The sequence below is a fragment of the Siniperca chuatsi genome, linkage group LG24 (genome assembly GCF_020085105.1).
Source record: "Siniperca chuatsi isolate FFG_IHB_CAS linkage group LG24, ASM2008510v1, whole genome shotgun sequence".
NCBI lineage: Eukaryota > Metazoa > Chordata > Actinopteri > Centrarchiformes > Sinipercidae > Siniperca > Siniperca chuatsi.
The window spans coordinates 14,297,046-14,318,777 of NC_058065.1; the positions used below are offsets into that span (position 1 = coordinate 14,297,046).

At 40.0% G+C, this 21,732-nt stretch overlaps 3 protein-coding genes across 5 annotated transcripts in view; 2 read left to right on the forward strand and 1 right to left on the reverse strand.

Annotated features, from left to right (window-relative positions):
* Nucleotides 1-929: 929 nt before the first annotated feature.
* On the forward strand, nt 930-5,154 carry atp5f1b (ATP synthase F1 subunit beta). The gene is made up of 10 exons (XM_044188269.1): nt 930-1,095; nt 2,005-2,178; nt 2,284-2,458; nt 2,722-2,843; nt 2,967-3,151; nt 3,271-3,429; nt 3,685-3,807; nt 4,057-4,269; nt 4,358-4,559; nt 4,692-5,154. Exons 1-10 carry the CDS (start codon nt 993-995, stop codon nt 4,787-4,789), a joined length of 1,554 nt encoding a protein of 517 aa, XP_044044204.1. The 5' UTR covers nt 930-992; the 3' UTR covers nt 4,790-5,154.
* Nucleotides 5,155-7,575: 2,421 nt separating this feature from the next.
* Nucleotides 7,576-13,825, reverse strand: LOC122872276 (retinol dehydrogenase 7-like). 2 transcript variants are annotated; one of them, XM_044188270.1, is made up of 5 exons: nt 13,735-13,825; nt 8,857-9,171; nt 8,179-8,437; nt 7,937-8,100; nt 7,576-7,850 (listed from the first exon to the last, which is right to left on the reverse strand). In XM_044188270.1, exons 1-5 carry the CDS (start codon nt 13,808-13,810, stop codon nt 7,627-7,629), a joined length of 1,038 nt encoding a protein of 345 aa, XP_044044205.1. In that variant the 5' UTR covers nt 13,811-13,825; the 3' UTR covers nt 7,576-7,626. The 2 variants fall into 2 exon arrangements, with proteins under 2 accessions (XP_044044205.1, XP_044044206.1); XM_044188271.1 differs by lacking the exon at nt 13,735-13,825 and adding an exon at nt 11,062-11,177.
* LOC122872274 (bile salt export pump-like) overlaps nt 9,203-21,732 on the forward strand; it is a 31,115-nt gene continuing 18,585 nt past the window's right edge. Inside the window, exons 1-6 of one of the 2 annotated variants that reach the window (XM_044188268.1) lie at nt 9,203-9,514; nt 19,714-19,802; nt 19,983-20,001; nt 20,927-20,956; nt 21,034-21,085; nt 21,205-21,512. In XM_044188268.1, the coding sequence (XP_044044203.1) occupies nt 19,724-19,802; nt 19,983-20,001; nt 20,927-20,956; nt 21,034-21,085; nt 21,205-21,512 (488 nt within the window). In that variant the 5' untranslated portion in view covers nt 9,203-9,514; nt 19,714-19,723. Of the gene's footprint in view, nt 9,515-19,379; nt 19,533-19,713; nt 19,803-19,982; nt 20,002-20,926; nt 20,957-21,033; nt 21,086-21,204; nt 21,513-21,732 lie in introns of those variants that run through there. The other variant, XM_044188267.1, reaches the window with a different exon arrangement.

Genomic DNA, 21,732 nt, shown 5'->3' on the forward strand with positions numbered 1-21,732 from the left:
TATTTCGTCATTCACTGTGGTATTTTATTTCTCTTGTTGAGAAGCACTTTGTACTTTGTTTTGATAAGTGCTCTATAAATAAAGTTTTATTATTATTATTATTATTAGCATAACTTGCACTTTTAATAAATGTAGCACACTATGGATAATGGTTGCAACCGTACTTACATTTTGTATCCTTCTCTCATCAAGATAGAATGATTGGTTCATGACTGTGACAAATGCAGGTCTGTTTGCAAATATGCATGTCTGTGTGTGTCTATGTAGTGTAATACACATGGCATATTCAGCAGCCAGTGGTGGAAGAAGTAGTCAGATCCAATACTTAAAAAAGGAGTAAAAGGAGTAACACCGCACTGTATAAATCCTTTGTTACAAGTCAAAGTCTTGCATTAAAGTGAAAGTATAGAAGTAGATTATCAGCAAAATATATCTCTAAAAGCATCAAAAGTAAATAGAATTTAAGTAACCATTGACATGGTGAGGTCAACTGACACCTTACTGTATATCAATGTAAAAAATATTCAGTTGAAGTTCCGTTAACACAGGCAGAGTAGACATTTTTGCAATTTCTCTGGGGCCCATGAGGGCACTATTAGGGAATGAAGCAAAATAGAAACTCCGGACCAGAACAACAAATATCAGGGGTGCAGCAGAAAACTTTACTCCCCTTGACATGGGACACTGTGTATAAATGGGACAGTGACACCACTAGGATGCCTAAACCATTTGTTCTCATGTAGGTCTACATTAATTGAACGATTGATTTCAATGATAACTTATATTATATGTAACCTTCTATTTGGACTGTCTTTCAGCAGTCACATTTGCTGTCAATTAGGCCAGCTCTGGAGGGCAGAATGTCAGCTAGATGCGCTTAACATCTACGCATGCGCATTTTTACGTTGCGCGCACGCGCAGTTCGCATCAGCGGTCATTCATTATAAAGCCGCAAGTTCTTCTGTCTCTTTCCACCTTCAGCCATTTTGACCATGTTAGGAGCTGTGGGACGCTGCTGCACCGGGGCTCTGCAGGCTCTCAAGCCTGGGGTCCAGCCCCTGAAGGCTCTCGTTGGATCCCCAGCCGTCCTTTCACGTAAGTCCTGCATGTTTGGTGATTTTAAGCGAAATTGTATTAAGAAAAGACGCATTTACGCGCCTGTCAGAGAAGGGCAGGGGCAATGCTAACGTTAGCTATTGCTAGCAACATGCCGTGGCGTAGCAGGCCTTAACGTTAAAATGTCAAATTTGAAATATGTTGGAGCTATTAACAAATTATTACATGGGCACACGTATGTTTATATAGTCCTAATGACAGATGTCATGCATCAAAAAATGACTAGGTTGTGTTTTTCTTGTGCTAGCAGTAATGACCTTTGTGTAATGACATGAGGCGGTGTGAGACAGTGTGCAGTGGCTGCTAACGTTAAGTTAGCATTACAAGTTGATTTGTAGCAAGGTCTAGCTGGTAGATCAGCAAGGTTAGACAGTCGTCTGCAACGTTTACCCACAAACGCATTACATTCAGAATAGAAAAAATATGAAGATTATGAAAAACTATAAACTCGCTTGCCATTGAATGACCTGCGTCTGTCGTCAACAGTAGCAGCCTTAGCAACGTTAGCTCGAAGTACACTTCATTCATCTGTCAGCCTTCCCACGTAGCTAACGTTATGTAGTATGTAGGGAAGTTGCTCGTTAGTTTATACTGATCAAAATCGACTTTTATCTAACACAATTACACCCATTATTTTGTTAAAGGGCGTCACCCGATAATTTCAAGTGTTTTTTTTTTTTTATTATTCGTAGTTAGGCCGACCACAATCCCTTGACATTGAGACGGAGGTGCCAGACACTCAGTTGTCTGACTGCTCTATCCGCGGCTTTTCAGCCGGCAGGATGGTTTATTGGAGACAAATGAAATAACATTGGTATAACAAGGTCATGACTGTTGCACACATATTGACATTGAGCTAATTGCACACACTGTCGACATTACTTACAGGCAGAGACTATGTCGCACCTGCCGCCGCTGCCGCAATGGCCAGCGGGCGTATTGTGGCTGTCATCGGTGCCGTCGTCGACGTCCAGTTCGATGAGGGCCTTCCTCCCATCCTCAACGCCCTGGAAGTCGCCGGCCGTGAGTCCAGGCTAGTCCTGGAGGTGGCACAGCATCTTGGTGAGCAACTTGGATTGTAACCTTTCGTCCTGTACCCATATGTGCAGACAGAAAACATTTGTACAGTAGACAATAAATGAAAATCATGTTTATTATGTGTTTTAGGGGAGAGCACAGTGCGTACCATTGCTATGGATGGTACTGAAGGTCTGGTCCGTGGACAGAAAGTTCTGGACACTGGTGCCCCCATCAGAATCCCAGTGGGTCCCGAGACCCTGGGCAGGATTATGAATGTCATCGGCGAGCCCATCGACGAGAGGGGTCCCATCTCCACCAAGCAGTGAGTTCACTTTGAAAATAACACGATAAACAAATGTCTTACAGAATGACAATATAAAAGTGACTTTTGTATTAAAAAATAAATAAATAAATGCAAGTGGCAATGATTAGCAGGTGTTAAGGAGCTTGCCATACCTAGCATGATGAACAGGCCTACAAATGTTGCGCTTTAAAGGTCTATTGCCTGTGATAAGGGGAAGAAGAAGAGTTTTGCTCTTTGGAAAAATAAGTCGAATTATTTTTATTTATTTTTTTTGTCCTCAGGACTGCCCCCATCCATGCTGAGGCCCCTGAATTCACTGACATGAGTGTGGAGCAGGAGATTCTGGTGACTGGCATTAAGGTGGTGGACCTGCTGGCTCCCTATGCCAAGGGAGGAAAGATTGGTATGTGCTCAACATAAGTGTTTGTGGTTTCTACTGGCAGGATTGATGATGACTAGCTTACTGTAATCTTTGAAGCCACTTGGTAATATCACAAAGCTAAACTTATATTTCTCATGGTCACAGGTCTGTTCGGCGGTGCTGGTGTAGGCAAGACTGTATTGATCATGGAGCTGATCAACAATGTGGCCAAGGCCCATGGTGGTTACTCTGTGTTTGCCGGTGTAGGAGAGCGTACCCGAGAGGGAAATGACTTGTACCATGAAATGATTGAGTCTGGTGTCATCAACCTCAAGGACACCACCTCCAAGGTGAGGATTTTGGCAAGCCTCCACAAGAAATTAAAACTTTAAATTGTGGCATATTGAAAAACTGGCATATTTACTATGGAATAGTAGCAAACACTTACCTCAACTGTTGGCCCTGCTAGGTGGCGCTGGTTTACGGACAGATGAACGAGCCCCCAGGTGCCCGTGCCAGAGTGGCTCTGACTGGACTGACTGTAGCCGAGTACTTCCGTGACCAGGAGGGTCAGGATGTGCTGCTCTTCATTGACAACATCTTCCGCTTCACACAGGCTGGCTCTGAGGTCTGTAAAACTTGCATCGTGTCTGTTAATAGCAAAGTCACAGGGGCAGGAAATGTTTCCCTATATGTCTCAAAATACATTTGTAATAGTGGTTAATAGGGTTGTAGTAAAGTTGTTACTTATAGTTTAAAATTCAGATGCATTCACACTTATATTTTTTTTTTTTAAGGACTGTGTACAGCCACACCTACACCTCAAATGTGGCTGAAAATGTTGACTGGCATGCTTGACACTGACTAAAATCATATCTTACAGGTGTCTGCTCTGCTGGGTCGTATCCCCTCTGCTGTGGGTTACCAGCCCACTCTGGCCACAGACATGGGTACCATGCAGGAGAGAATCACCACCACCAAGAAGGGTTCAATCACATCTGTGCAGGTAAACATGACTTCAAGGAGGATAACTCGAGCTGCATTGTGCCAGTGCACGTTCACCCATTGTTGTATTTGCTAAAACGACCTTTTAAAAGATGGTTGATCAAGTATATGAAATTAATGTGAGAATTGGAACATTGCTAGAAGTTTCATGATGGGTTTTGGGTCACTTGATGCATGGTAACCCAAAGAAAATTTTTACTTTTTAAATAAAAAAATAAAAGATTGATAAAGTCTTAATTCTCTCCACCAGGCCATCTATGTGCCTGCTGACGATTTGACTGACCCTGCCCCTGCCACCACCTTCGCTCACTTGGATGCCACCACTGTGTTGTCCCGTGCCATTGCTGAGCTGGGTATCTACCCCGCTGTTGACCCCCTGGACTCAACCTCCCGTATCATGGACCCCAACATCGTCGGAGCTGAGCACTATGATGTTGCCCGTGGTGTGCAGAAAATCCTTCAGGTTTGGGACTTTGTTATGTTTTGAAACCTGTATTTTTGATGACATTAACAACATTTATCAGGCTAACTAGTTTACTTTCCTCCTGTAGGACTACAAATCCCTGCAGGATATTATTGCCATTCTGGGTATGGATGAGTTGTCTGAGGAGGACAAACTGACTGTGGCCCGTGCCCGCAAGATTCAGCGTTTCCTGTCCCAGCCCTTCCAGGTGGCAGAGGTCTTCACTGGCCATATGGGCAAGCTGGTGCCCCTCAAAGAAACCATCAAGGGCTTCAAGAGCATCCTTGGTGGTAAGTGTCACTGATGTGACTTGTTTTGCATATTTAAATTTTTTTTTTTTTTCTAGATTAAGCTTGTGCCCCTCAACTTCTTCAGCTCTAGTTGTAGTACTAATATTGCCTTTTGTACCTGTTTCCCTGTAGGCGAGTATGATGCTCTGCCCGAGCAGGCCTTCTACATGGTCGGCCCCATCGAGGAAGTCGTTCAGAAGGCAGAGAAGCTGGCTGAGGAGCACTCGTAAACCTCCAAAACAATCTGCTTCGTGGAGAAGAGGAGAAAAACAAAAGGAGAGGGGGTCTTGTGGTTAGGAGCACTTGGTTTGTAAAACATGTCAAAATTCAAATGTATCTGTCTCGTCATCTTGAAAGAAAGTTCTATTTAATGTTTCCAATGAAAGATGGAATAAAACACTGTCTTTACATAAAACAGCTTGTCAACTGTATATTTCCTATAGGCTTCAATAGTTGTAGTAGTTCCTATTGGGGAATTTCATTAAATGGCTGTCCTCATCCACTCTGACCACAAGATGGCAGTCTTGAGCCATGTTAAGCTTACTGAACTGTGTTGCAGCTTGTCACAAACTGAAATAAAACGGTGGACAAACAACTGGATGAGTGTTTGTTTAAACTTTTCTGTTACCAACACAGTTGAATAGTGACAAAACATTAGAAATAGAATGTTTTTACTGCGGGATTTCCGTGGGGTGCACAAAATGTAAGATTTCAGGCCTTTTGTAATGTCAGTGGAATTTTAATACTGGTTTCATGCTTATACCAAGCCAAACTGTGATGGGGGGAACCAGTAGGGACAATAAGCCTACAATTATTAATTATATCCCATTTTTGTTAGTACTTCCCAGCAGTATAACAATACCTATTAATATAATCAATTACATTACCAAGACTGACCCAGATAAGCGGCAGAAAATGGCTGAACCAATGAAAACTGAAGTTTGTGCTTAAAATTTACACAAATCTCTCATTATGAGAGGATGAGCTTCCTAGCTACTGTAGCTAGCAGCAGTGACAGTGTTCCTGTTGCTACAGGTCTGATGATTCTGACTGAAACTCCACAAAAGAATTTAACTGCCCCCTGAAGCACAACCGACTGTCGCAACAATCAGGAGTAAGACAGCCCAGAATCTGATACAAAACATTTCATAACTAATGTTACTGCTTACAGCAGCCAAGAGAAAATATTTAAGACTTTTTGACACCTTTTGAGAAAGCTAAATTAAATGCTTCTGACTTTTCAATCCCAGCAGATACACTGTACTATTTCAGGGTGGGTAGAGGAGCCAAAGACTGTACTCAAGTAAAAGTACTGTTACTTTACAAAAACAAGTACTCAAGCAGAAGTAAAAGTAGTCATCAAAATAACTAGTTACAGTACAAAAGTATTTACTGAAAGAATAACTTGAGTAGCAAGTAACTTATGAAATAAAACACTTGTGCACAGCTCTCTCTCTCTTCCCCCCCAGTCTTTTATTTGATATTGATATGACTGGAATTATTTCAGCCACAGATGGGCTTCTTCGGGTAAAATAGTGAACACACATCTGTATTTATCTGTGATGAAATGACAAGTCATCATCTGCTGATTAGATAACCTGCCACATATACACCAGGACAATATTCCCAGTCTATATCTCTCAAGTGTGATCACAAAAGTATAGATGTCCCAGTTCCCATCACAGACAGCCACAGATCAGGTGTGAGCCCCCCACATCCAGGTCTCTCCATCACATGAAGACAATAAGACTAGAGAAGCGGCCAAATCTTTCTGAAAATGGCTCATATCAGATGTCTCATTTAGGTTCATTAGGAGAAAATGCTGTGACGTTTCACCCTGAATTGCCTATTAAATACAGGTGTGTTCGCGTCTTCACGTTTACCTATCTGTGGTTGAAACGTTTTATGTCCACATGAAATAAAAGTAGTTTGTCTTTTTGTTTTAACGTGTGCATAATTTGGTCTCTACTTTTTTTTTGTCTCTGTTCATCAGGCTACAAGAATAACTAGTTAAATGCACACCGTTAGCTTGAATATTTAGGCTACATTACGGCAGAAAGCAGGAGTATTAGCTTTGAAGCATGATGTACTGTGTGTATATATTTATTTATTTGTTAATTAAACGCATTAGCATTAACACAGCAGACACTTAAAGCTCTCTGTCAGCACGGTTCTCTGTTGTACTGACCTCAGACATGAGCCCGCTGCACTGTACGCTGTTACTTCGTCTGTGATTTAGCTGCTAGCGCTATTTGTAAGCCACACTCCTGCTGGAGCTTCAGCCATTACTCTGCTCTGAACAGCCACGTGGAGGCTTGTCTGCGGTAGACGTGAGACCAGCTGACCTCTTGCCTCTCTACGAATGTATTAAAATGAACCGAAGTATAGCCTGAAAGTTCTCTGAAAATCTTCTCAAGTAAGAGTAAAAAGTATGCTACTACTCTGACAGGTACAATTTACTCAAAAAAGTGACCTAAGTACATATACCGTTGGGAACCACTGTTGTAGGTCACATCACAGGTCTGTCTCTCTGCTGCTCTTGTAAAAAAAATCATAATCTTTATATTATTATTGTGTCTTTATATTATTATTGTGCAGTTTAACAGAGGTTAGATGTGCAGGGAAATCACTATCATAGCAACAATTCAAATTCTATTTCAAGGTGGATTTCCACAAAGAGAACCACAGAAACCAACATAGTCCAGCTCCACATGTACTTTGTAACCAAGTCTTAATCAGGCTGCCTTTTTATTGCACTTTCTTAAACTTTTGCACATGCCTATCTTCACGGCCAAGAACATTAGTCTGAACAAACCCCTATCTGCCTGTAGATAAGGTGGCCTTGAAAATGCCCACACTGTATCTGCTTGTGAGAAAAGCAAGTCTCCTGAAAATATACAAGGTATCCAAACAGACAGACAAAGTACTGCATAATTGCTTTCCAACTGTTGGCTACACAAAAGTGCATGGGAATAAGGTTTTAGTCAGGAATGAAAGATTACACTGGAAGCCTCTGTTGTTTGAATTGTATATAATGTGCACACATGGATACAAAAAAAAGCACCATTTATTGCTTCTGCTTGGCAAGAGGAATGGCTTCTTTCTGTATGATGTAATCAGTGACACAGGTTGGCATGTACGACAGCGGCAGCCAGAAAAGCTTGGCGTCCCAGCCTGGCGAGTAGCGGGTGCGGGGCCGGACAGCGGATACAGCGTGCTCCATACAGCTGACCACCTTCATCAGATCTCCATCACTGATCTTGGCAACTTTGTCTGATAATACTGCTAACGCTAAGGAGGGGGAAAGAGTGGAATAAATAAATACATGAATTAGAAACAAACACATAAATGAAGAAATAGAGATGATTCAAACTTACACTTTTGTAGATATTCCAATCCATAGACATCTTTGTCCTCCTGGGGAAGTCTGTCCCACAGAACCATGACATTTTTGGTCAGGATAGCAACGTCAGTCACATTTGTTTTGAAGAAGCCTGGCTCAATGCAGAGGACTTTGACACCAAAAGGCAGCATATTTAACCTAAGCAAGAAATTTCAGTTTATCAGTGCTTTTGTTGACATACTGACAAATAACTAATTGTGTGAGTTAATGTTTCACCTGAGGCTGTCATTGAAAGCCTCCACCCCATACTTTGAGACAGGGTACGGGCCTCCCGTAACACTGATCCTCCCAAACACGCTGGCCACATTGACCACCCTTCCCCTGGCCTTCTTAATAAGCGGCAGGACGCTCAGCGTCACTGCGATCACCCCATTCAGGTTCACGTCCAGCATGAGCTTGTAGTCATCAACAGTCAGCCAATCACACGGGCCAGAGGGAACGGCCACGCCTGCATTGTTCACTACAGCCCACAAGCCTAGGAGGATCACACAGAGGTCATCCAGTCAATAAAGTACATTTTTAGCAGTTTTAAATTAAATTTCACCCTTTCACAACTAGCAGAGTTGCACTTTGTACCCAATTAAAGAGCTGAGTGCAACGCTGCATTAGAGACTGATGCAGACATCCACAGAGCTGGAGGGGTCGGGCGAGCCTGGCGAGAGGTGAGAGGACAGAAGGAGTCCAGGGAAGAGGACAAAGCAGAGAGGAGAGTGTCTGTAGCAGAGTCGGGAGGCATGAGTGAGAAGGAGTCAGGTGAGGGGAGAGCTGATAGGACAGATGAGGCAAGAGAAGAGGGACATGGGACTGTTTGTACAAAATGTCAATCAATCCAATAGTTGCTGAGATATTTCAGTCGGGTCCAACAAAAAGAGAGAGCTAACACTCCACACTCACCGAGCTCCCCGACTTTGTCCTTGATCATCGCTGCAACTTTGGCAACACTGTCCTTAGATCTAACATCTAGGTGTGCTGTGATCAGGTTGCTCGAGCAGGACTTCTTCAGATCCTCTTCTCCCTTCTCGGTGAAACACGCGGCGATCACTCTGAACCCCTGCTTGTCCAGATGGCGGGTCAGGAGGTTGCCAAAGCCAGTGTCGCAGCCTGTGATATACACATACTTGCTGCCCTTGTCAGGGACCCTGGGTAGCTCCCTGACCCAGCGGTACAGGTAGTAGAAAACCACCAGCCCCAGGAGGTACAGGTACATGTCTGTATGAACGAAGAGTGAAAACTGTTATTTCTACTCACCACAGATGTTGAGCCACACTGAGCTGAGTATGCCAGTATGCAGCGATACAATCATTTGACCTACTGTAGCTCACCATGTAGCAGTGAGAGAAAGGGAGGGGCTGGGGGGCGGGCATAATGATAGGAATGACAGTGATAGGACTAATAACGATAGGAATAATAATAGGAGCAGTTGTTGAGCAGGAACACAGGCTCTGCAGCTCCGGAGGTAGAAATACCTGCTGAAAGCGACAGAAGGAGAGAAACGAGAAAGCACAAAACTACGGGAGAGAGAAGGTGTCGAGTACTGCACTTCTGTTTTGAGGTACTTGTACTTTACTTTAGTATTTCCACGTTATGGTAAATGGACTGTACTTATATAGCGCCTTTCTCGTCTTTTTCCGACTACTGAAGGCGCTTCCTTTATTATGCTACTCTATACTCCTACTCTACCACAGCTTAGAGGATATACTGTACTGTAGGAGGAACCACAGAGAGGGTTTGACAAATGATGCATCTGACTGTTGATGGGAAAAAACACAAGTAGATTTTTCACTGTGTGTGAATCCTTCCTAGTGAGGTGCTCTTCCATTTTAACAACCTGTCTAGAATTATGTGTCTTCCGCTGATATCTGCTGTACATCTTTACAGCACAATCCCAGTATTTCTGGAGAATCTTAAGCACGGATGCCAGAAAGGCTCAACTTTGGAATTGGTAAACCTGAAATTTACATCTACAGATCAAAAACCTGTTTTTATTGAGATCTGGTCTTGAGGGATAATATAAACTAAGTTAGAGGGGTTTTTTTTGGGGGGGGGGGGGGGTGATAAAGGGGTGAACCACTGATTAACAATTACAGTTTTAGATACAGTTTGTTGTCTGCCACTTATGAAATGTATGTGGAACACTTGAATTGCCAACACTGAGTCAGTGGTAGGCTTCCGACAGTAGAAATATGGAATATATCATAACCTTAATCCCGGACTATACTTAAGAATTGCTTTAAAAATGATATTTATTAACATAATAAAAACATATCTGCATTGGCGGCAGGTGTCCTGACATTTGTACAATATTTAGCAGCCTGTATTTGGCAGGTGCTAATTGTATTCCCTGCTCCAGATCATACAATGAAGTAGAAGACAGAGGTTTAATAAATCCCTGGAGTGTGGGTGTAGCTTGCCTTCATCCATTAGCTCCATTCCGTTTTGGTAACGCATGACAGTTGAGAAAGACGTTAGTCCTATAGCGCACCACAGCATGTCCCTGTTTCAACAGGTCAGCTCTGTTTACCACCACTGTACCCCGCAGGTACCCAGTATTTACAAACATACTTGTGCTAGAGTATAATCTATTCGTCCTTTCCTCTAAAATTCCCTACTCCCTTGCCCCCCATGGTCTGGCTTTCTTCCGCTTTAACCTACCAGTAGGAACCGGAGGAAACGGGGACGGGCTCCAGTTCACTAACCCGGGGTTTCTTCACCCGAGTAACGGATTGAAAAGCTTAGTTTGCCCTCCCTACGCCTTTATATTGCTTAGTTATAAGCTGCATGATCTGTGTGTAGCCTACTGTAGGTCATTTTATAGCCGGATAAGTTTTTGTGTAGAAAAATGGTAATAAAAACTTAATAACTAGCTTAATAAATAAAAACGGCAAATCAATTCACTGTTCTTCTCTGTCGCACATTTCCTATCTATAACAGATGATACCAAATGTAATAGAGACAGAGGTAATTAGCCTATGAATAGCGTGTGAAATTATGAACCCCCCCTATTAAACAATCCCTGGAAGTTTTCTCCTCATCTAGCTATTTAAGTTATCTCGCTAATCGCGTTAACAAGATTAGAGTTAATAACAGCAACTCTCATACCTGGTGTGCAGAAGTCTTCTTGGACGTCTGGTTAGCAAAGTTATATACTGAGAGTAAGGTGGAGTCAGCAAACATGGGCCAGATAAGGGTGGAGCGTCATAGGGTCCAGCCCAGTAATATTTTAGCCAATCACAATAACTGATCTTGCATTGCTGCTACAACACTAGTTGACACATTATTAAATACTAATGATGTAATGGTGGTGGTAATATTAATATTAATAAAGTAATAATAATGTGAATGATAGTGATAGGAATAATAATGATAGTAATAATAATAGGAGCAGAAGTACCTGCTGGAAGCGACAGAAGGAGAGAGGAGAGAAACGAGAAAGCACAAAACTACGGGAGAGAGAAGATGTCGAGTTAGTAACATGCAGTAATGGGATAAAAAGAGGAGGAGAGAGGTGCATCATGGGAAGTCTCCCAGCAGTCTAGGCCTATAGCAGCATAACTAAGGGATGGTGCCCCAACTGTAAGCTTTATCAAGAGGAAAGCCTTAAGCCTACTCTTAAATGTGGAGATGGTGTCTGAATATAGCATACTGTTTTAATGTTAATGCAACACTATGTGTTATGCTCAAATTGTTTAGTTGCTAACAGTGTGAGAGCTTTGAAGGCCCTGCCAACTCTGCTTCCCCCATTCATCTACAAGAGGTCATTTACTGACTTGCAACCTGTAAGTTTTGCTTTAGCTTTTCTACTTTAATAAGGGTGGACGTTTGCACAGCTTGATATGCTTGATAATAGTTATCAAGCATAAGGTAATTTAGGGCCAGAATGTTTGAAAGCAAGAAATAACAAACCGTGAATGTAAAACGAAAGCCACAAATGAGAATATTAAACTGTAAACGTAAAACCAAACCTATAAATGAGAAAACCAAACTGTAACACTAAGTAACTGATGTGTAATTAACAGGTGGAGACCAACATGGTTGAGTATTTACAAAATGCAGAGACTATGGTCTTGTAAAATTGTGTCTAATTGTATATTAGGATCTCCTACTTGGTTTCTAATTAGAGTATACTTTGGTATAACAGTGTCTAAGTATAGTATATTTTGGTTCTAATACGGCATTATAAGCGTTTTCTAATTATAGCATAATTTAGATGTATGGTGTCTGATTAAGGTTTTTCTGTGTTTGTTTACTTTTTAATAAAGAACATATCATTTCTAGTTTCGGTCTAATTTGATACAAAGTACGGATTCCAAATCAAGGATTGCACTTCCTTTCTCACAGCTGTAAATTAGTTGTAAGACCATTAAGCCGCTTTGACCAGATACTAAACCAAGACTGGTGTTTACATTCAAGACAATCAAAGCCCTCTTAGAGGATGCAGAAGACGGGACAGGATTAACAACTCACTGCTAATGGCCCTGGGGGACCACGTTTGAGATTACCCAGGTCTCCCTAATGGCAGAGGAGCTGAAGCCCTGGCATGCCTGGTATTTTAGTTCTGAAGGTGTGTTCGTACCAAACGCAAATTGCATTTTTTGCTCAGAGCGATTACATATAAAGTTAATGCAAAGACGCGTCAATCGCATATTCGCACAAGTAGAAAATATTCAACAGGAGATTTCTGGTTCAGATTTGTAAGACATCAGAATCCAACAAGGTTGGAAACCACTGGTTTAATCATTAACATGTGCTTTATTTTAAAAGTTGTTTAATTATCCATTGTGTAAAATATTCATCTTAAAAGTAACTAGTAACTAAATGTAGTGGAGTAGAAAGTACAATATTTCCCTCTGAAATATAGTGGAGTGGAAGTAGAAAGTAGAATAAAATGGAAATAGTCAAGTAAAGTACAAGTACCTCAAAACTGTACGGTACTTTAGTAAATGTACCTACTTAGTTACTTTCCACCACTGTATGCAGAAGCATCTAAAACTGAGTTGCATGATAGCTGCAAGGAGACAGTAGTAGAGTAGAGTTTCAGTAGTAGGCATAAGTATTTTACAAATTTTATAATGATTACAATCATTCAACTTCATGTCATTCGCAACTGCATGGAGGCTGTCTTTCGCCACTGCTGCCGCACCCCTACTTCCATCGTCTGTGGTCCTGATGAAATGATTTAATAGTGTTTTCTCTAGTATAAATTTATCCTGGATTTAATTAAGCTCAGTATGCCAATGAGAATTTGACATTGTGAACATATTTTTTATAAATCCTTTATCTTTGTTTTTACCTTATACACATTTTTGGCAGGCAAAGCAAACCAAGATTAAAGTGGCAGCCAGGGACCAGGTGTTACAAAACCTAAAGACTTCCCTGTCTCAGAAGAGGGCCCTAGCCACACAAGATCACCACACCAGTTCTGAGGATGAATCTCCACAATGTGTTCACGGTGTAATTCATACTCTTTTCCTGAGCAGTTGCCTACATTGTTTACAACAGCAAACACTGTGGTGTGTTTCAAACACTACAAAGTGCTACATAAACAGGTCTTGAATTGAAAAGAATGAGACAGAACCCATTCCCTATGTTAATCTACCATCCTCTTTTATGCATGTTACTTATTGTTAGCTGTTAAGGTAGTTTGTCCCCCTTAATTCTTTAAACCAGTCGACCACAGGTTGTAGACCTTACACGCAACTGTGTGGAAAACAGTATCACATAATTGTCACCTAATCACAAATGTACTTCACTAGTGCCATAATTATACTTCACCTGTTGTCTCCAATGTAACGTTGTCACTCAGGCCTTCCTTCGGTTGAACCGATCTCACGTGACCTGTTTTGCCCATGTCCTTGCACAGTCTAGACGAGGGGGGGTCCTCAGTATTCTTTTAATGATAAACTTACTTATGTTTGTTTTCTTTAGTAATACAAGAACCATGTGAAGTTGAATTAAAAACGTTCTGTCTCATAAATCATTAGTGAAGTTTATTTTTCCTATAATATATTTACAGAAAGTTTACTATAGTTCAGTTATTTTAAAGTGTGTTAAAAACTGTATTGTGAAAATTGTTAACAGCATTATGTTAGTAAACTTTTAATATATTTGCAGACAGTATAATTCTTTGTTAGTATATTTGCAGTGTACTATTGAAAATGTGAATACATGTATATATATAAAAACAACTTCGTCCTTCACCCTCCGCGGGTGGTCTCATCCTTCGAGCTCGGGTCCTCTACCAGAGGCCTGGGAGCTTGAGTGATGGCAACATCAGGAAAAAGGAACATGAGAAATACCAAGGGTTCAGAGAAGAGCTGGAGAAGGCCTGGAAGGTGAAGGTGACAGTGGTGCCAGTGGTCATCGGAGCACTCGGGGCATCTATCTATCTATCTATCTATCTATCTATCTATATATATATATATATATATATATATATAGACACTCGCATACATTTTTAATGTACTTATAACACAAATAAGGGACACTTTAATTTCACTAATCAAGCATGTATATTATTAGTACATACACAGCCATATAAAGTGTACAAAATATACTTGAAGTTGTTCCACTAGAGCACATTAAAGTACACTAAATACACTTCAACTTGTGCTTTTCTACAATTTTATTACACCTAAAATATATACAGTATATACAAATATATATATATACAAAATTTGTTGTTCCAAAATAGTATACTTCAATTTAACTAATCATTAACACACTTGAAGTTTACCAGTGATTTTTCCACTGATTGGTCAGATGCTTCTCTGGACTTCCTTGCCAAACTTTTTCTTTAAAAGACCCTCACTGGAATGCAACAGGGGTTTTTTTGTTACCTGTGCAAGGTGTCCAATTCCATCTTTTCATTGCCAAACAGACTTCAGTCTTCAATTAATCTTAAACCCTGCGGCTGCAACACCGTCCTCTCCTGACATCACCTGGCGTCACAGACACACTTGTTCTCTGCTAACCAGGTTGAACTCAGAATTACAGCTGACTAATTTGACAGTCACTACTCTCGTTTGGTTTATTCATCTTCTGCAAACTCTGTTTCTGCATTCATGTTCCTTCACTGCAGCGCCACTGTATGTGTAGTCAGCGTTGTATTGAGTCATTGTTGTGCATTTCTTTGTTGGTAGTGTTAGTAATAAATGTTTTCAATATAAAGTTGTTGCCTTGGTTTGGTATAACTTACATTCAGTATCCAGTCCTTGTTTTACCTCTTGCTGCCTGAGGTCAGGTTATCTCCAAACGTTATTTTGTGCGTTATAGACACTATTGGCTGATCACCAAGATAAACTTTCAGTGCTTGTTGTGTAGATGAATAGCCTAGTCCGTGGTTCCGTGTAATCATTCAGATTAAAATGTAACTGAGCTAAACTTTAATTTGGGTATGGTGGAAAAAAGCAACTTTAGAGGCACATGACATGGCAAAATATAGGCCTCACCAACATGATATCTGTCACTCTGTTGTTGCACCAACAAGGATTAGTTTTAAACCCGATTAAATCATGGTTTAACTTTAAATTATGTTGCACCAAACTTTAAAACAAGCTTTAAGTTAAGAAAGATTAAATTTGAACCTCTCATTTAATTTAATTCTGTTGCACCAAAACTTTAAACTTACACTTTTAGGTTTAGGTTTAACTTTTAAAATGGCTGCCTGTTTGAGATGGATTGACCAAAGAAAGTTAAGGGACAGACTCAACTCAACTGAGCACTGTTGACTTTAACTCAATATAAACTACTAAAATAACAGAAAGGAGTATTATGAAGAAAGTTAGCGCAAGGAAACGATGCCAGGTGGAAGTTAAGTTTCACTTTCCGGCGGAGCTATTACAGCTGCATAAAACTCATATTAATAGCAGGTGTAAATATAATCAGGTTAAAATCATATCTAGAGACAATCTGTGACGAGACGCATTTTAATGCAAGGTGTAAAGGGGGTCCGTGTTAGGCTAACTAACTTTTTAGCTAGTTAGCAAACATGTAATGAATTGTTAAGGAATACAGAGCAGCCTTATTACTAGGTCTCTCACTCTTTCTCTCTGGATTAAGAAGTTGCTACATGTAAATATGTAAAAGGTTTGTTTGATCTTGCATATATTTAAACTTTTTTACTTCAGATACACAATGTCGTGCTGCAGCTTGCTCTTTCTATTCCCTTTCTATGCTTATGCACATCCATCATTACACATCCTGCCTCTGTTAAACACAACAGGGTGTGAAAATACCCAAATAATTCCCACAGAAGGCATATAGTCCCTGCACAGGATGGGCCCTCTGTCTACCAGACGGTTATAGTTAATGCGCCCTGTTTCTTGGTTGTGTGTGAAATAACTGCACAACACATCAGAAATACAGTGTATTTCTTTACAGTCAACACAACTGTTCCCACAGCTAACTTTATATTTCAGTGTGTGCCAAGGGCCATCTAAGCCTTTCTTTACATTTTTACCACAAGGTGGCAGCAGTGTTGTTTGGCAATTCATTTCCTGTTTTCCAGATGCTGCCTTCAAGCACTCCTTGAACAATTCTCTTTCCAATTATAAAGTTGCAATTACAAATGATTGCACATGTAAATGCTTCCGGCCTGCATTTGATGTTTTAGTAGAAAATAGATCATAGAAAAATACAACATACTTGTTATTTACACAGTGCTGCTAAACAAAATAAAGTAACAAAACAGGCCTACACGCAATTTACACTCAGTTGTTAATGCAGCTTTCCAACCTCTTAATGTCTCAGTAACTCATGGACCTTTAAAGTTCTACTTTAACGCTATTTTGGATTGTTTGTGTGCATTCAGTTTATAGTTTCAATATTTCTAATTGTACTGGAGTCAGCACAGTTCCCTTTAGGTTGACTTTACACAATATTTATGCATGCATAAATAAACTTTATTTATATGGCACTTTTTGAAAACACAGTTACAATGTGCAAAAATGCAAGTTACAAAAATACAAACCGAAAAACAAGCTAAAACAATAAAAATTCAGATTTCAAAATCACCAAGAAGCTGTTTTAAAAATGTGTGTTTTTACTATTACAGTTTGTAATTTCTTCTTTTCTCCCTGTCACCAACTTGAATAAAGTTATTATTAACTTGACCCTGGACTTTTCAGATGATGACGAACACTCAGATGATGGATAAGATGAGGGTTCTGCGTACAGTAAATAACAAATTCAAGTTGTTGACATCTTATCACATCCTCCTCCTCCTCTCAGACTTTGCATCTTGTTCATAATATTCCTCTTTGTAGTTTCCTAACAGTATGTGAAGGCAGCAGTGAATGACCGACAGTACATCACCACCAGTGAGCAATCAGTTGTTTTCATGTGTAAGCATGCAGGCCCTATCAGTCATTTTTATGACGATATAAATCACAAGGCGTATATTCTCATACATAATTGATTTATAGATGAAAATTAAGCATTTTGTGTGAGCCTCAAATGATTAAATATAGGCCTGTTGTACTCCTGTTTTTTCAAACTTTAATGATATAAACAAACCTTCAGCAGAAAACACTAGATGGTAATGTAGGGTTAATAAGGTGCAACAAAAGATCAGCTGACATTTTAATTAGTTCTTTAGTTTACAGGGAATTAACAATCAACCTTCACTTTGCCCATTTTGTGTGTTTTGTGTGTGTGTGTGTATTTGAAACTCGCAGTATTTTGCTCAGTAGTATGAAAATAATAGGCATTCCCCTAGTTGTTGCATTTGAGGTGAAAAAAGACGACAGAAGTATGTACAACATGCAGCTAACCAAGGAGCTGGAAGAGGGCAATCACCTCTAGTGCAGAATGTTTAAACGTCAACCTGCCGCAACATCTACGTTCTCAACTCATGCTCACGTGTATAGTAAAACTAGCTTTAAAGCGCCTATATAACTTGCTGAACAGTGTGACGATTATGGGATATTGTTAAATGTGCAAACATAATATAACAGTGGCAAAAGTAGGTAAAAGTCATTAAGTCAGCAAATTGAGTAAGTAATGTCTGTTTTTATAGAAACACTAGCTAAAGTTTGCTAACATTAGCTAGCATTAGCCACGTAAGCCTATAGCAGCAAAACCTTTGAGTGTACTGAATTGAGGGGCTGTTTTATTGCTTAAAAAATAGACATGTCATTTGTAAGAAGGAAAATGTGTTATTTCTTCTTTTAAAAGTTACATGTTTTAAGAGAATGTTAAAGACAGCACAATTAGCTAACGGATTAAGCTACAGGGCCATTTTGTATACAGCGCTCTGGTCTCAGAACATGTTCAGATACAGTGTTGCAGTGTGATCATAGATTCATTGTACATAAGTTTTACTTTTTTTGAGGTAAAAGAAAAAATTAACCCCACTTAAGCATCCCTATTATGACTATTTAAAAAAAAAATAATAATACATTAGCCAAAAAGAAGAGTACCAATCACAACACTGTTTTACTAAATCAAACAAAACCACACACACTTCTAAAGATTTTCTTTATATTGACAACTGGTGTCCAATTTGTCTATTAAATAATGACTATAAAATTTTGGCCCTGATACTTGCTAGAAGAATGATTTCAGAAAATATATTTTTTAAGACTTTTTCAAGGCTTTTGACAATATTGAGCATAATTTTCATTATCATTCAATTGGGATGTCTGGCTTTGGAGATTCCTTTTGTAATTCCGTTAAAACCCTTTATAGTAATCCCAATTGTAAGTGGATATATTAAATCAAGTGATCTGCAAAGTGCCTCCATTGCGGGTAGAACCATTGTCACAAACCTTGTTTATAAAAGAACAGCTCTCAGATTACACTAGCTATTGAAGTAATTGATTCTTCACTTAAATCCTATTAATCCCTGCACTAATCAGGACCTTATGAAGTCTTGGAGAAGTAAGCCCTTTCTACTGCTCAAACACTCCGTCAACCAACTGTCATTGTTGAAACAGTTTGGTTTATGCTGCTTCCAGTTTATTAGTATTATCCGCCTGGCTGACAGGCAAGCTAGCGTAATAATCCAGTGTGCAGTTTTAGAGGAACTATAGTATTGGTGTCTACACCAAGTAAACAAACTACTGGACAAGATTTTCATGTTTAAAGCCTTACATAAGGTTTTCTTTTTCTGTAGAAGTACATTAGCATATGATTCATAAACTAATTAATTTCACATCTAAAGAATATTGAATCTCCTCTTTGTCAAAGGGATTACATAATGCTCATTTAAAGCTATCACCTGTGTGAAAACATCACATCACGTTCTACTTGTAATGATGCAGAAACAGTGCAGGGCCTCCGCCCGGTAAAATGTTTGCCTGGCTAGGTCACTGGCCTTTTCAGCAGCATAAACCGACAGGACACTTACCCTCAAACAAAACACTCTGACCCTGAGTTCCAACCTAGCGTAGTTCTGTTCAGTAAGAGCACGTGACTCTCTGCCAAGGTACACAACGTGTCACCCCATACCCAAGTGACAAGCTGCCACAACTACATCTAGCTGGGGGACATAGCTGCTGTTGCTGCTTTGACTTGACTCCTTTTGTTAGAACCCATGATTAGTTTCAATCAAGGTTAAGAAAGACGTGCAGGTAAGTTTCTCATTTTTAAGTGGACTCATAACATCTCATGACTTAAATGTCATAATCAAAAGCTTTTTTTTAATTTTTTGTCAAAAGTGGATGACTGCTAAAAAAAAATTAAGAAAGGTACTCTCACACCAATTATCTGGTTTTAGACATCTGAAATGGGCTCTCTTTTTGCTTTTGCTAGATGAGTCAACATGCCGACTGGATCAGTGAAATTGCAAAGCATTAAAAAACTGGGACAGGAAAACCACAGCTATGAGTTTTCAGATGACGGTAATGCATTTTTTACATTTAATTTTCTAGACAGTGAAGATGCTTTATTAAACAAAAATGCTCCACATATGATCTAATAATATGGAGATATGTTATTTTATTCTGTTTGAATAAAAAAATTAAGGCTACGAGTTTCAGCTACAGCTGTAAATGAATGCCTATTCTTTTCATGTGTTGCAGAACCAGCTGGCTCCTATATGTAAGTATAGTATTCTTTGGAGTATTTTATGTGATACTATTATGTATTTTTTGAAGATAATCTTGGATATTGTTTCTCTGAAAGAGAGCGGTCAATCACCTTGACCATGTGTACTTGTATGTATGTATATAAGTGCGTATGTAGGCAGGCCTATGTAGATGTGTTTATTATGTCTCAGGTGAGACCAAAGACATATTTCCAGTTCTATTCAGTCTTCAACAGCACTGCTATATCAGAGAATAGGTAACACTTTACAATAAGGGTACAAAACATGTGCTTAAGTAATGCATTACTAATGCATGAGTCATGATGATTTAATGCATGAATTGATGCAGGATGTATCACGAAATTGGCCATGATCAAGTCCCTATGAGTTCATGTGACTAGTTAATGCTTTATTACTTATGGTGGCCTTTAGAGCCTAACACACTGCAACTTAAGAAAACAATCAAATATGGAAACGCTGTATTTGGTTGTGTTTCTGTGTTTGGTTGCATTTTTTTGGATTTGGTGTGTTTGCTTTTTTTTTTCCTCCCTAAATGCTGCACATGTTTCGTCAAATTGCTGAAGGTCTTTTCTTCATCTGCTTCTGATTTGTCTATTAGCATGTCTTTTCATTAGCATTGAGCTCTCAGGGCCACTGTACTTAATGGATCATCAATTAAATTAAAAGTATACGTATAAAGTATAAAGTAACTGTGACTTAACAACAGATAATTGATGATCCATTACGCATTAACTAATGACATAAACTCATAGTGACTTAGTCTTAGTCATAGTGACTAATCCTGAGCAGCAGGAATTCATGATACATCCTGCACTCATTCATGCATTTCTTAAGCATGTGTTTTGTACCCTTATTACAAAGTGTTACCTAGAGGATATGTGTAGCAGCTCACAGTGTGTTCTGTTTATTTCCATGCAGGACCATGACAACTTCCAAGGACGATGAGAAGTGAGTAAAAGATAGCAATAGAGACCCCAGACACATTCACGTCATATAAAAACTGATTGGCCTTCTATTCCAAACAGAGGTCCAGGAAATGCGGAGCAACCAGCGATAAGGGTCGGCTTCTTTCAGCTGGTAAAACACCCTCCCAGTTTTCATTCTTCACTATGTAACATTTGCCCTCTTCCTTCATCTCTACTTGAGATTTGTCCACCTAATGCAAGTGTATGTTTTGTGCTTTTATGCCTGTCCAGTTCCGGTTTTCCACATGCAACGAGGTGCTGATGATGGTGATGGGTAGTGTGTGCGCGGTGCTGCACGGCTCGGCCCAGCCCCTCATGCTGCTGGTGTTTGGCCTGCTCACCGACACCTTCATCGAGTACGACATGGAGCTCAACGAGCTGAGAGATGACAGGAAGGAGTGTGTGAACAACACTATCCAGTGGAAGAAGAACTACACTGCAGGGCACGGCCTGATCACACCGCTGAACCAGTCAGACTGGAGCTTCGTGAGCAATTCAACATGGGAGACGCTCCCACCGCTGAAGGGCAGGTCGTGTGGGTAAGTGAGTTGTGAGAAATGCATGAGACGGGCTTTTTTTCTACATCAAATGCTTGATGTGAAACCCATGCTTCACCCTCCTCCCCTCTGACAGACACAGACAACCAGTCGGCTTTGGGAGGTGTTTGTGCCCTCAGCTATACGTGCTTTAAATACCCTTGGCACACTGTAATACACTTGTGTAGATGTAATGTTTCTTGTTTGTTTATACCTTGTTTTG